General features: G+C 34.6%; 2 protein-coding genes across 3 annotated transcripts; one reads left to right on the top strand and one right to left on the bottom strand.

The window, feature by feature from the left end:
- Positions 1-407: 407 nt before the first annotated feature.
- Positions 408-1,788, top strand: FAF3 (FANTASTIC four-like protein (DUF3049)). Its single transcript, XM_012977012.2, has one exon. The coding sequence runs from the start codon at positions 728-730 to the stop codon at positions 1,613-1,615; it is 888 nt and encodes a 295-aa protein (XP_012832466.2). The 5' UTR covers positions 408-727; the 3' UTR covers positions 1,616-1,788.
- A 6,740-nt stretch (positions 1,789-8,528) lies between these two features.
- LOC105953348 (mitogen-activated protein kinase kinase kinase NPK1) lies at positions 8,529-14,009 on the bottom strand. Of its 2 annotated transcripts, none has more exons than XM_012977013.2 (18): positions 13,272-14,009; positions 13,149-13,187; positions 12,843-12,908; positions 12,648-12,758; positions 12,248-12,328; positions 12,068-12,145; positions 11,897-11,979; positions 11,410-11,491; positions 11,204-11,304; positions 11,007-11,046; positions 10,796-10,855; positions 10,653-10,702; positions 10,326-10,551; positions 9,994-10,227; positions 9,443-9,753; positions 9,297-9,364; positions 9,029-9,131; positions 8,529-8,933 (listed from the first exon to the last, which is right to left on the bottom strand). In XM_012977013.2, the coding sequence occupies exons 1-17, from the start codon at positions 13,713-13,715 to the stop codon at positions 9,031-9,033; spliced, it is 2,175 nt and encodes a 724-aa protein (XP_012832467.2). In that variant the 5' UTR covers positions 13,716-14,009; the 3' UTR covers positions 8,529-8,933; positions 9,029-9,030. The 2 variants fall into 2 exon arrangements, with proteins under 2 accessions (XP_012832467.2, XP_012832468.2); XM_012977014.2 differs by having other exon boundaries at positions 10,653-10,699; positions 13,272-13,902.
- Positions 14,010-14,390: the final 381 nt, after the last annotated feature.

Here is a 14,390-nt window from a genome sequence, read left to right as displayed (position 1 = left end):
ATGATCATAAGACGTGTCTCTTTAAAAATTGCACTTTTGCACAAAACGAGTACAAAGTAGAGAACATTTCTCGAAATCTAGGAAAATTCTGTTGAATTTGAAACAAGATGATCATAAGATGTGTCTCGTAGCTTGTAAATATCAGGTTGTGGTGCATCATAAACTGCACTTTTGCACAAAACGAGTACAAACTAGAGAAAATTCCACCGAAATCTAGAAGATTCCGTTGAATCTGACACCGTAAAGAGTAGACATGTACAAAAATTCATAATTAAGGTATGATTGTAATTATCTAAACATGATGGGTTTTTTTGTAATTTAATATTACCTTAGAGTTGGCGGTAATTTAACCTATTATGAAAATTAAAGGAAAAAAAAAAGGAAAAAGCCAAATGTTTTTTGTGTGTGGGAGATTAATAGTTAGTATAATTCAAGTGGTGCAAAAAAGCAAACTCTTTTCCCACACACACTAAAACACACACACACAGATACACACACACACACACACACAGATACACACAGACAATCTGAACAGCACTTTTGGGCACTACAAATTGAGACCCATCTCCTCACTTATCCCTCGTTCAATCCTCTCTCCACTCTCTCTCTCTCTCTCTCTCTCTCTCTCTCTCTCTCTCTCTCTCTCTCTCTCACATACTTTCTCTCTCTAGAAATTCAAGACAAAGCAAAGAACTATACACGTACAAAAATTAATCCTCAAAAAACCATGTCAACTATAACTTGCCAAAAGATTGTTTCTTGTTTCGAAACCCAGCTCACAGAAACCACCACCACCCTAAAGCTCAAAGTGGCGGCGGCGCCGCCGCCACCGCCGCCAGCGAATCTTGATTTCTGCAACTGGGGTTTTCTCCAAACAGCCCCTAATGAATATAAAGAGAGTTGCTGCTACACACACCCTTTGTCGAAGAAGACGTCGTTTTCACTGGAACTGTGCACCGAAAATTTAGGGAGCGAAACGGGGACTGATATCATCACCGATGGTAGCAGCATTTTCCTGTCACCGTCAAGCACGACAGAAAGTATTCATCCGATTTTTTCCGACAAAAGCGGCGGCGAGTCCGATGATGATTGCTGCAGACGGACGACGACGGCGGTTGTTGTGAAGAAAGCGAGTTTCCGGGAAAGGAGGAATTTCCCACCGCCGCTGTCGACGATGAGCTCGATGCAAGTGCGCCGCCGCAGATCAGACGGCGGGAGGCTGATCATTGAGGCGGTGGAGGCGCCGTTCAGGAACTCTTATCTACAGGCGGAGAGGATTGACGGCAGACTCAGGCTTTGCTTCTTGACTGCAGGCCCCGATCACATGCCGGAGACAACAACCACCACCGCCACCTCCGCCGCCTCCGGAGAAAAAGAAGAGCAAGAGGAAGAAAAAAGAGACGGCTGCGGCGGAGAAACGGCGGCGGCGGCGGTTGTGGAAGAGGAGGCGGTGGTAAGTAAAAACGAAGTAGCTGAATCGACGAAGAAGAAAGAAGAATTCGAGATGGAAATGGAGAAATATCAGAGGCGGAGTAGATGCAAAGAAAGTGGGCACGGAAATAATAAAGGATTTTGCAGTAACTGGAAACCTGCTCTCTGGGTTGCCACGTCATAATTTATTTTCTCCATTTTTTTTATTATTTTTCTCCAATTTTAATTTTTTTTATTAATCTTTTTTTATTTTTTATTTTTATTGGGGGTGGATCGATTTGGTTTTAGAAATTGTTGTCTACTACATCGAATTGAAGTTTTGCACATTTCAAGTGTGCATGTTTTTACCATCCATAATTTACATTTTAATCTCAATTTAAGAAAAAAAAATCTGCAATATTTACAATTGCAATAGAATCTTGATAATTAGTAACCTCGCTTAAATAATAGTTTTGTGTAACCCAAATTAGGTAAAAACCTACTAAATTATTAGCTTGATAATTTAATATTTCGCTAAATTAATAGAATTTTGATAGTCCGACTATATTAATTTATAAAAGGTTACTGTAAACTGGATCAGTGCAAGGAGATATGGTGGTGGTTTTTTTTTCAAATTTAAAGGTTTGAATTAAATTAGATCAAAAGGGAGTCTTGTGCAATTTACAATTAATAAAAATACATTTTTTATTTAAGTTCAATTATCTGTGATTGGAGAAATTCAAAATTATAATAAATTTGAAACTGAAAAAGGAAAAATAAAATAAAATAAAATAAATAAACGTATGGTGAAATTACACGAAATGTCACTTTCAGTATAAAGGCGTATAATAGTTGACCACGGAAACCTCATATTCTTCTAAATTAAAAAAATAATAAACAAGAATAACGTCATTAATTCTAAAAGATGCAATTGAATTTTCCATTTTTACATAGATTTTCTTTATGAATAAAAAAGGGAAATAAAATATTATTTAAATTAAAAATATATATATAATACTTGATATAATCCACTGGGCTGAACCCAATGGACCAACTATTGTTTAAGCAATTTGGACTATCCCATAAAGCCCAAATCACAATCATCTACAACAATATTTCTTTAACTATGATTCTACTAATTTAATACTAGGTTAAATTACAACCACCCACCTGAGGCATGGTCAAATTACGAAAAAATCCCTCAACTATGAATCTTCTTACATCTCCATCCTTATGGTGTCAAATTCAACATAATCATCTAGATTCCGTGGAATCTTCTCAAGTTTATACTCGTTTTGTGCAAAAATACAGTTTCTGATGCACCACAATCTAATATATACAAGTCAAAAAAACACATCTTATGATCATCTTGCTTCAAAATGTGAAGCTCGAATGGGATAAAACAGGTCCAAATTGAGAATATTTCATATAATCTAGAAGATTCCACTAAATTTGAAACCGCATTGATGGACGTGTAAGAAGATTTATAGTTGAGGGGGTGGTTGTAATTACCCAAACAAGAAGGGAATTTTCGTAATTTGACCGTACCTTAGGGGTGGTTGTAATTTACCCTTAATATTATAAATAATCCCTCTCGACTATCATCGGTTCGCGTGCAGTGACCGAATAGGCAGAGGGTTCTTTTTATAATTGACTCTAAGTTTAGGGGTTTTTTCGTAAATTTACTAAACTATATATAAAGTACACTTGATCTAGAGTTCTCTTGAGATCCCATTCTCTTAGTTCTCCACGTGGTAACATACCTCTCGACTATCACCGGTTCGCGTGCAGTGATCGAGTAAGTGAAGGGTTCTTTGTATAATTTACTTTAAATTCAGGGGGGTTTCCATAATCTTTTCGTACACTATATTTAATTAATGCACACTTCATCTGGTTTCATTTTAGCGTTAAATACATTTTGCACCCCTAATGTATATCCATGTAACACTCACCACTCTAAAGTATCAATTGTAACACTTACCCCCCTCAACCTCAATTTAATTTGTATTTTAAATCTTAATACGTTTAAAAAATATATTTAAAGAAATAACTAAGAGAATAATTAAATTATACAAATAAAAATGTATATTGAAAATTGTAATATTTAAAAATTTAAAATATTATCTTATGTTGGGTACATATTTAATAAATAACATCTAACTGTTATCGGGACTACTAATCAAGTATATTCATATCAATAAATTTTAAGAAATCAAGACATAACTAATAATAGTAATCTTAAGTATTCGAATATATTTTAGTTCATTAATTTCATATTTTATATTTCCATTCATTATTATACAACATATATTACTTTTTTTTTCCCAATAATTTAATTTTTTAGTTACTTCTCATTTTTTATAATCCAATAATTATTAGATTGTTATGTTTATTAGTTTTTAAATTTTAAACTATAAAATAATTGATGTTGAGGGGGAAATTGTTACAAATTAATGATACTAGAGGGTAAGTGTTACATATGATATACTTCAGGGGTGCAAAGTGTATTTAACCCTTTATTTTATATGGTTTAATCTGGTCCTTAAGTAGCTCAATCACGACATGTTAAATCATTAAACTGTGACAAGACAACAATTAAACATTGATTTAATTAAGCAATTAATTAACATGGAAAATGAATCATGCTAAAGTACGTTGGACCATAAAATGAAAGGGATAAATCTTGCAATATTATAATAAATTAATTTCCAAGTAAAATTAATTTTGCATGATAGATCGTATTCGTAGACGAATATGGGACCAAATAAATCACTGTCTGTACAGAATATAATCACGTGTTTTTACTACAAAAAATGTAGCCCACTTCTTGAAACCCTAAAAAAAGAAGAAAGAAAACCATGCATGCACGGTGCACCCACATGCACACAATCATGTAACCCTTATACTTTCTGCACAAACAAAATCTAAGTAAAGATATATATATATATATTTTGCAGCTATATATGAATGCGATATATATACATTTAGAGAGAGAGAGAGAGAGAGAGAGAGAGAGAGAGAGAGAGAGAGGGAGGTGTTCCCTACATTGAAAAGGTTGAAGGTTGAGCGTTGTACGGAGAAGATAAGATGTCCCAATTAATGTACGAGACGCGTTAATTAATTATAAGACGTTGCTCGTTAGATAGATTATCAAGTTGGACAATAACACCGAATAATCCACCATATAGGGAGGGGGCCATGACCCCCAACGTTTCTCAAATCTCTATTGTTTAATATATAACAAAGAAGAAGAAAAATAGTATATAACGATCTTTTCAGAATCATTTTAATGCATTCGGCTCCCCCAATCTTAAAATTCTGACTCTGTTAAAGGACAACGGGATAATATATATATCCACATAAATTAATGGGCACTCGAACTTATGCATGTATTGTATTTACCTTAATTTGGGTCGTTGTTCATTTTCTTCATTTAATTAATATAATTATATTGTCCCATACCTAGAAAGAAGGGCATATACAATATGATTGAAATTGAATGATGAATTTATATATATAAATAAATGAGTTGTTCACAAAGACATATTATAAGAGGAAGGGAGAAGATGATCGTGGGCTTAGAATATCCATTCATTTGTTTGGATAGGCATCTCATTTTATTTCATTTCATTTCATTTTACTATATAGTTTTATTACATCACATAATGTCCTAGATATTTCTCACAACAAACCTAGTTCAATTTAAATAATTATATTAATGTTGGAACTTTCTTCGTAAAAGGACAATTTTTAATTTTTTTTCTTCGTAAAAGGACAATTTTAGAAGAATATTTTCTCGATATCAGAATTTTCGATTTCTTATAGAATATTCGCATCTTTGATACCAAAACTATTATAGCGACGATCAACATGATAATAGTAGTCAACAAAAAAAAAAAAAATCTACAGTATAATAGTCAGTGGCGGAGTCAGTATAAACATTTTCACATTCCTATTATATTTTTTAAATATATTCATAAAAAGAGAAAAATAAAGGAGGGGGTGGGGGGTATCACTAGCTAGGTAGTGCCTTGTGCCATCACACATTATATTGTTGTCTTCCATCACAATCATCTCCTTAAGCATTAAGGCTTTGAATCTTCAACATTCAAAAGGCAGATTCAAATTAAATTATAATATTTTGCATAAATCCAAAACATTGTCACCTCTAATTAAGCAGTCTTTCAAGTAATTAAATAGTTAAACATTAATAATTATTATTAATTACGACGACAGCAATTTGATTTTTGATCCACGTGGTTCTAATAAAATTCACATTACAGTTAAACCTCTATAAAACAATACAGACGGGACTAGGAAAATTCTATTAATTTAGCGAATTATTAAACTATCGAGTTAATAATTTAACATGTTTTTACCGAATCGGACCAAGAAAAACTATTATTTAATCGAGGTTATTAATTTATCGAGGTTCTACTGTACCTTCAGTGGATTTGTTCATAGTAATTTTTGACTTCCAATAAAATTTGATTTATGTGAGCTTTTATAAGATCCTATATAATCTAGGATCTTATAAAAATGAGTTGGACAAGCATTTTGAGACATGATCCACAGACACACAAACAAGAAAGATTGTACTTTATTGCGTATAATTCTTTCACAGAAAATTGTCTGAACCCCAACAAAATTTAAATCCCTGCCAAAATTTAATTAATTTCAAGGATAAATTATTTGTTACACAGAAAATCTCTAAACAAATCAATGAGTGGTCTGCAGAGCCCACTTTCCAGATTTTTGCATGCATCAATATTTCAATATTATATATATATATATATATATATATATATATATATATATATATATATATATATATATATATATATATATATATATATATGGAATTTGGTAATGGTTATCCAATTGAGTCAATTGTTTGGTTATTTGTGTAAGAAAGACATGCATCACTTGTTCTCTAAGGCAACCTTTTTGATAATTCTATGAGAAAGGGATTGGTCACTATTTCTTGGATTTGAGAGAGAAACTGCAAGATTTGCTTTTTTGTATATATACATATATAAATATATATGTATATGTTTGGTGACGAATACAACCTAATTTTCTTGGTGCATATGTGAACTTTCTAATAAAAATTCTTTTTATTAAAAAAAATAAAGGAATGGGGTCGTTCCGATACTCAAATTTTGATGGGTCCGACTTGCTCGTATACAGAGTGTATCAGTAATTGATCAAATTCAGACCAGTTCGAGTACTGAAAGTGGCAATCGGGCCATGTAATTTGAACTTTTATGAGCTCGAAGCTTAAAGAGAAATATACCATCGAACTTAATTAGCTCAAATTAATTACAAACCATCAAACTTTATTTTCAAGAATGAAAAATAAAAAATAAAAAAATTGTCCTTTTTGATGATCCATATTCAAAGAACTTATGATTAATTCTAACAAACAAGCATATTCCCTTTGACTTTCACCAACCAACTAAAACAATTTTTTTTTTTTTTTTTTTTTTTTTTTTTTTTTTTTTTTTTTTTTTTTTTTTTTTTTTTAAAAAAAAAAACTAAAACAATTTATTTGAAGACCAATAGCAAATTAGCCATCAGAAAATTCTGGAAATATGAAAGGTGTTAAATCATGTACATTTGTTGGGAAACATATAGTGGTAAATTGGTAATTTAATGAGTGGTTGTCTGAATATTGTTCACCGGCACCATGTTCATGCTAATACCTACATCATCATTATTAATTATTTTTGTTATTTTTTAATTTAAAAAAAGAATTATTTATAATTGCACCGACGAATATTTATCAGTGAATATAATGGAATCCTAAATGAATCATGGATTATGATGTTTTGGTTCAATTTTTCAACAATGGAATCTTCTTCCATTAGAAGAAAAGAAGATTGTGTTCTAATTTGTATTTGATACGAGCCTAATTGTTCAAAGACCCATCGTGAATTAAAAGGCGGCCCAAACACAAAGACGTTTCGACCGATATAACTGTTAAAGCCGACCAAATAGCCTTACATAGGGCATGTGTAAACGGCAGATGTGAATATAATATTCGGCTCGATGTCAGAAACAATGGCAGAAAGCCTGCACCGTGACGTGTATCGCAAAGAGGCACACCTACCAACAACGAGCTCGTTCAGAGAAATTAGAGCAACTCGAACCGCAAAGAGAGGAGAAGCAGATCACCTTCAGTAGGTAAAATAGGTAAAATGAGCTCGCATCAAGTCATGTCACCATGCACGTGCATCGTAGCTTGATAAGACAGGGCTTCCACTAGACCCAACCCCACGGTATATATTAATACAACCGTGTAACACAAGAAAAATGAGGGTTCCTTCTCTTCATATATTACATTCAATACCGTTTTCACACTTTACTTGACTGACTTAACCGTTGAAGTGCTAACGTCGAAAAAACCTTCCCCGACACTCCTTTTTTCCAGATCTCTTAAGGCAATAGGGCTCTTTTTCGATTGGGATTTCCCTCGTAATGGGAATTTTTTTTGTTCCCCAAAGCCCACTTTGTTTATTAATTATTGTTAGGACAATTTGGGCTTCATTAGTACCGGTTTATTGTCCGAATAAATTTTCAAGAACACGTCATGAATGATAAATTATTTCTTCTAAAATGTCGAGATCATTATAACTTATTGATTTTATTGTACTTAACCACAACATTTGATCATATCAATGAAAATAACTTGGAATCGACGAACACCGAACGGGGTGTAGGTGGTGGACATTGAGAGGCGAGCCACAAGCGAAATCACGATCGTCGATCGCTCCTCCACCTACAGCAGTTTTCGTATTGGATTTTCATTTGCCTAGGTTGTAAGTATATATCTCTCTTCATGTACATGGCTGATGAAGGAGAAGCCTTCTTCCCATAAAATTTTGACGGACGTGTGTTTGTATTGTAATTTGTAAATAGGGGTATAAATGGGAAACAGACATTTTATATACCCTTGTTTTCGATCTAAAAATTCCCCTAAAGTTATGTTAAATTACGAAAAACGCCCCTGACGTTTGTTTCCATCTTACACCGACCCACTTTCGGTGTGATATCGGTGCAATAAAACAAAGCCATTCAGACAGAAGCTTAAATCAATCACCATATTAGCACCATTCAAAGCCAAAACTCAAATCATATATATATATATAGTGAACAGGGTTTAAAAAAAAGTATACATTGCATTAATTCCGTCGAAAAACGACGTAAATATTACACGTGCAATAAAACCCTCAAATCTTCGTTTGTATTTTTTTTTTTCTGAAATAAAATATACACTCAAAAGGAGAGATCACAGCTTAATAGGACATGTTTTTTTTTCTTTATATATAATATATAATATAAAAAATATAATTCGGGTCGAACCACATTGACTGAATACAAATGGCCGCCGTTATAATTATGTAGAATCACCAATAGCACAAGCTCTTTATACTTCTACCACAAGTACTGCAATAAAATTGCCAATGGGAATTCCAATCTTCTGGAAGATAACCTTCCCAAGTGATCGATCGTCTCATTAACTGCATGTAGACAGAGATTCGTGAGCTTGATTAAAGAGATAAAATTACGCTAAATAAATAGCTAACGAAAATATTTTGACCATTTGAAAACTTACATTTATTTCCCGGGAGATGCAAACCTATATCGATCTCTTTGTCGATTCAAAAGTCGATCATTCGGAGATGATGTTTTCGATGTACCTGCTTGACGCATTATCTCTGCAATATGCATTTTTTATTCCAGTAGTCAAACTTCCGAAAATGAACTAAATAGAGCATATTCAATCAAGAAGAGAAGAGATTGCTTGCAAAACACAGGCAAAAAGGTAAAGACAAACTTATAATTTCTATTGTAATTAATATGTGGGATTAAACACAACTTGCCTCTCGTTCTTTCAAGCTCTTCATCGAGTTCTTCTTTCCATTTCCTTTGTATCTCAGAGAACCTAGAGCTACAGTAAGACATTGTTTTAGGAAAAAAACAAAATTTTGATTATATTATAATGAAATGTAGACTGATATTTGCATACCTAGGAGTAAGTGGCTCCTGTTGATAATCGGGAGGCAGATTTTTAACATCTTGAGAAGCTCGGAAATTTACATCACTAATATTTGATGCGCGTCTGGAACAACTCCCAGGACTTGAGCTGTATTCAACATCAATGGCAGTAGAAAATCTTCGACTGTACACCTTATTAGGTGACCTACTTTTGGGAGGTAAGTTGCAATTATTTGAAACATTTTCCTTGTTGCCAATACCAAGAGGGCTCGGAGGAGCAGCAACATTCAAAGAATTGTAGAACTCATAAAGAGGTGTTTGCAGCTTCTTCAGGTCCAAAGCCTACACAAATAGTAGCACAGCAAGATCGAATAAGGCGCTGTTTTTTACACACAGAGAAATGAGAATAGAATTTGTGTAGTTGTCATGGTCAACGTAAAGTTCTAGAGAGAGAGGCAGGAAATTCGGAATAGGTAAAATCTTTGGATAATCTAAATAATCTTTTAATCGGTACGTCTGCATGGCTTGTATTTTCTTGGAAAAGTTTAGACCAAATATATAGGAAGTTTCTCCTAAGTGTACCTTTTCAACCAGGAATGCTCGAATCTTCGATTCAGTTACTTCGTCGTCATCATCCTGTACCGAATCTCCTCTTGGAAATGAGAAGCCACAACTCACCTCAACAGAACCTAAAGTTCTGTTCCCAGGCTCAACGTGTTGACTGGGGCGAGACTCCATTCTACTTTTAGTCAACTCGGGACTTTCATCAAACTTGCATGGCCAATCCTCATTCGGCTCACACATAGGATTAAAACTCTGCACAAAGAAAACCAAGGATAACTCTAATTAGGACTATAGTATTCTATGGCTGAATATTGATATCTAATGAAAATATATAGGTCTAGTCCTTAAACCTGATTACAATCACTAGAAAGTAGGGTAGGTGTGAATTTGGTTGGTGCACCAAGTACAAGATCAACGCTGTCATCGATTCGACACATATCATCATCAAAGTTGACAGGTTCCCATAGAGATCCTTGTGCTGATAACGGCTCTGGATGAAAGGTCGAGCAACTGGCACCACCCAACTGACCAACGTCCTTCAGACCATTGCAGGAATTCCTTGCGTCTAAGTTCATCCTGCAGCATGAATAAATCCTCAAACATTATACATCTCGAGTGACAACTAATTCAAGACAATCTATAAGAACATTTCAAATGAATTTCCCATGAGTACTTACGACTTCTTAATTTCAATCCCAAGTCTGTCCATATGTTTTCCGGAACTCTGCTGTGGACATAAATATTCAACTTATTAATGAAGGTGTATTTACAGAGCTAAAATATAATATAATATATATATATACAACAAACATTTGCTAACCATAAGTGAAGAGCGACGAACAAGATGTGATTCCCGATTTTCTCCAGTTACAAATGGATGCTGAAATCAACAAGCAAAAGAAACTACCATAAGAAGGGGCACCATTCATTAATTTAACCATGGATTTAAGAAAATGACAAAATGTAGTATCACAGCTTGAAATGCTTCATGTTCCAATAGCATAATTCCTGTATCCAATGTTTGGTACTACCTTTAACAACTCTGATGCAGTAGATCTCAGGTCTGCCTCCCTACAAAAGTTCACCAAGTCGATATGAATATTCAAGAGGGGAACAGAACAAATAAACGAATCTTGATCAGTTTAATTTTTCTTAAGCGAAAAACCAATTTCATTTAAGTAAAATGGAAGCGAAGGAAACATTAAATGCAAGTATGAATGAAACATACTTTTGTAAGCATTTTAATAGAAAGTCCTTCGCCTCAGCAGAAAGATGATCTGGTATAGGTGGATGAGACTTGGTTGTTCCTACATAAAAGAGAGCAGCAACCTAGAATGATGCGAACTGTTAGATACCATATTTACTTAAAACAATATAGGAAAGAAAGTAATCACTGTAAATTTGATAAATTCTATTAGAAAGTAAATTGCATACCTCCTGATATTGCTGGCTCCAAGGAGCTTTTCCTGTCGCCATTTCAATAACTGTGCATCCAACACTCCATATATCCGCCGAGCTGTACATTTGTAACCAGAAAATAATAAACATTTGTTGCATTCATTGTGGTAAAAGTACTGACAATCTCCAGGAAAAATAAAAGATGCTTCTTGATTAGGAAAAGTGCTCTTTGAACAAGTGACACATTTATACCATGTGTAGTGATGCATCTTTTTGTTCAGACAAGCACATATTTTGGTGCAATATCCGGCGAGTAATAGGAAAAATTAGGTAACAAGATGCCACTTTAGACCGTTCTCTTGGTCACTTGGTAACATGGAGGAACTCTAGTGGTATAACTAATTCAGTACAAAATGATGCAGATATTGATTATGATGGATACACTATCAAAAGGTTGTGCAGCATCTAAACGCAAGAAATGCTAACTTCACCAACTACAAGAAAACTATTTTTTTCTACTCACTAGCTGTGACCACTCTGAACAATAACTTCAGGAGCCATCCAATATGGAGTACCCTTCATTGATTTGGCACCAGTTATCGTCGCCTGCAAAAACATTGAATCCCTGATTACGAAACAGTTTCCACTAGTATGACCAAGGAAATGCTATAGAAAAACAGAGATAGAAATGTACCAATGCTTCAACTTTCTTGGATGCTCCAAAATCAGCAAGTTTAATACAACCCTTGTTGTCTACAAGAATATTTGCTCCCTGGTGAGAATCCAAATAACCAGACTTAGGAATTGAGCATGTAAACCTCTTTGAAACACACATAGATACGTATAAAGAAATATATATCTTGTCGAGAAATACCTTGATGTCCCTGTGCATAATTTTATTCTTGTGCAGGTATTCTAGTCCTAACAGCAATTGCTTCGTGTACATTCGAATAACCTGGAGTGCAAATTCAGAGTAAAATTAGAAAACTCTGGACATTATTATTAGGTTCTACCATTTCATATTACATTTCCAGAGCCCACTTGCTAGAGGTGGGCCTTAAAAGCCTTGACAAATTATAAAATATTTAAGCAAAAACTGCAAGCCGATTCCATATAGCAAAGAAGAACTCGTCTCGGATGTAATTTTTAGAGAGGACTCGGCATTTAGCTTTCGCATGACTAATTTCTAAGACTGATGTAGACATTTAAGAAAGACGAAAAATATCTAAAATATTCTCGGAAATTTTCTAAATAAATGTGAGGTAATCACTTACAGATTCTGGGAAAGACCCAAATTTCCCCAAGAGTGATGAAATAGATCCACCTGGCACAAATTCCAATAAAATGTTCAGTGAATCCTCCTCTCGAGCAGTTCCTAGGTATCTCTGCAGAACAAAATAAAATGTGCTTAAAATCAGTAGTGAACGTCAGTTGATGCTTGATGCAGTTGAAAATTTATCTTGTCTCACCACAATGTTTGGATGTGAGAGATTTTTCAATAAATTCACTTCTTTTTCGAGCTCCCATATGTATTCCTGAAAAAATCATCACAGAAAATGCTCCATCAAATTCAATCTTCTAATTGAGACAATAGATGAATAGGCACAAGTTGTAAGTTAGATTTTCTAAACTGGCAAAGCAGAATAATTTGATCAGATGATCAATGCTACAAATATATTTAGAATAGTGCAATATCCATTTAGAATCAGTTGGGATTACACACAACCAGCCCGCGCATGAAGTACATAAAGATCAGCTCAAAAAATTGACATTACTTGTGTTTTCTTCGAAGCATTATTCGATGTAATTGCAACCTGCCAAGTAGAAAACAAACCGAATCAACAAATAAAAATCTTCATTGTAAATCTGAAAAATACGACGAAGTGAACGAAATCGACCTCTTTCACAGCAAGCAACTCCCCCGAGTCTAGGTTCATCCCCATGTGAACCCTCCCGAACGCGCCGCAACCAATTAATTCCCCCTTCCTCCACCGGATCGGAGGCGACAAAGCGACTTCCTTCTTCTTCGATTCCTCCACTTTCAGAACCTTTGGTGCCGGCGCCGCTTCATTTCTATCCCTAATTACCGGTAGCTCATCACCCATGGCTTCTTCCATCGGCGGCAGTAGATCCTCCTCCGCCGGCGGGATTCCCCTTCCAGTATTTCGCGGAGGCGTCGCAATTGGTGGCAGCGCACGAATCGGAGGCTTAGCGAAGAGACCTATTCGAGATTTTCGGATGCTCGAACCGACCTTTTCCACAAATCCCCCAAATCTGGGGGAATCTTCGCCGGTCGGTTTGAAAACTAGGGATCGGCGAACAGACCCTATGAAGTCCTGCATCGCCGGACTGAAATCAGCGAGAAATTTGGGATAATACTGTAGAGAGAGAAAATATTCAAAGCTTCTATAACACTTTGTTCATTTCAGTGAAGAGTGTGTGTAGAGAGAGAAAGAAGAGAGAGAACGGAGAAGAGAGGAGAGGGAAGAAGAAAAGTTTGAAAACAAATTATTGGAAGAACAAATTTTATTAGTATTGCAATTTATGCCCCAATACTATTACATATCTACGTTTTGACCCAAAGAATTTTGAAAGTATTTGAGAAATGAGCCGTTGTGACAGTAGCAGCATTTGTCAACGTGTAATTTCCGTAATTTATTTTCGTGGGCCTGGGCCCCAAATGCCAAACCCAAACTCCTTAAGGCTAATTATGTAATTAATCAGATGATTCTCTTATTTTATTCTTTTCAATTTCCCATTAACACTATTTTTCTTTGAAATAAGGCCCATTTTTATTTTTACCTGATTAAAATATCTCTCGCGTCATTTTGACTAAAATACCCTTACATTTTTTTTAGTTAAACAACGCACAATTTTACAAGCAGTTCTATTTGCACACGACAATGGTTTATTTCATGCTACACATCGTAAAATTCATCAAATATTTAATGTGATTTTATTAACGTTTGTCCGTTCCAGGTATTATTACAAGAAGTAAGCGGTTCTTTCACTTTCTC

The sequence above is a fragment of the Erythranthe guttata genome, chromosome 7 (genome assembly GCF_056151865.1).
Source record: "Erythranthe guttata isolate IM_541 chromosome 7, IM_541, whole genome shotgun sequence".
Classification (NCBI taxonomy): Eukaryota; Viridiplantae; Streptophyta; class Magnoliopsida; order Lamiales; family Phrymaceae; genus Erythranthe; species Erythranthe guttata.
This window is presented reverse-complemented; position numbering and strand designations above follow the sequence as displayed.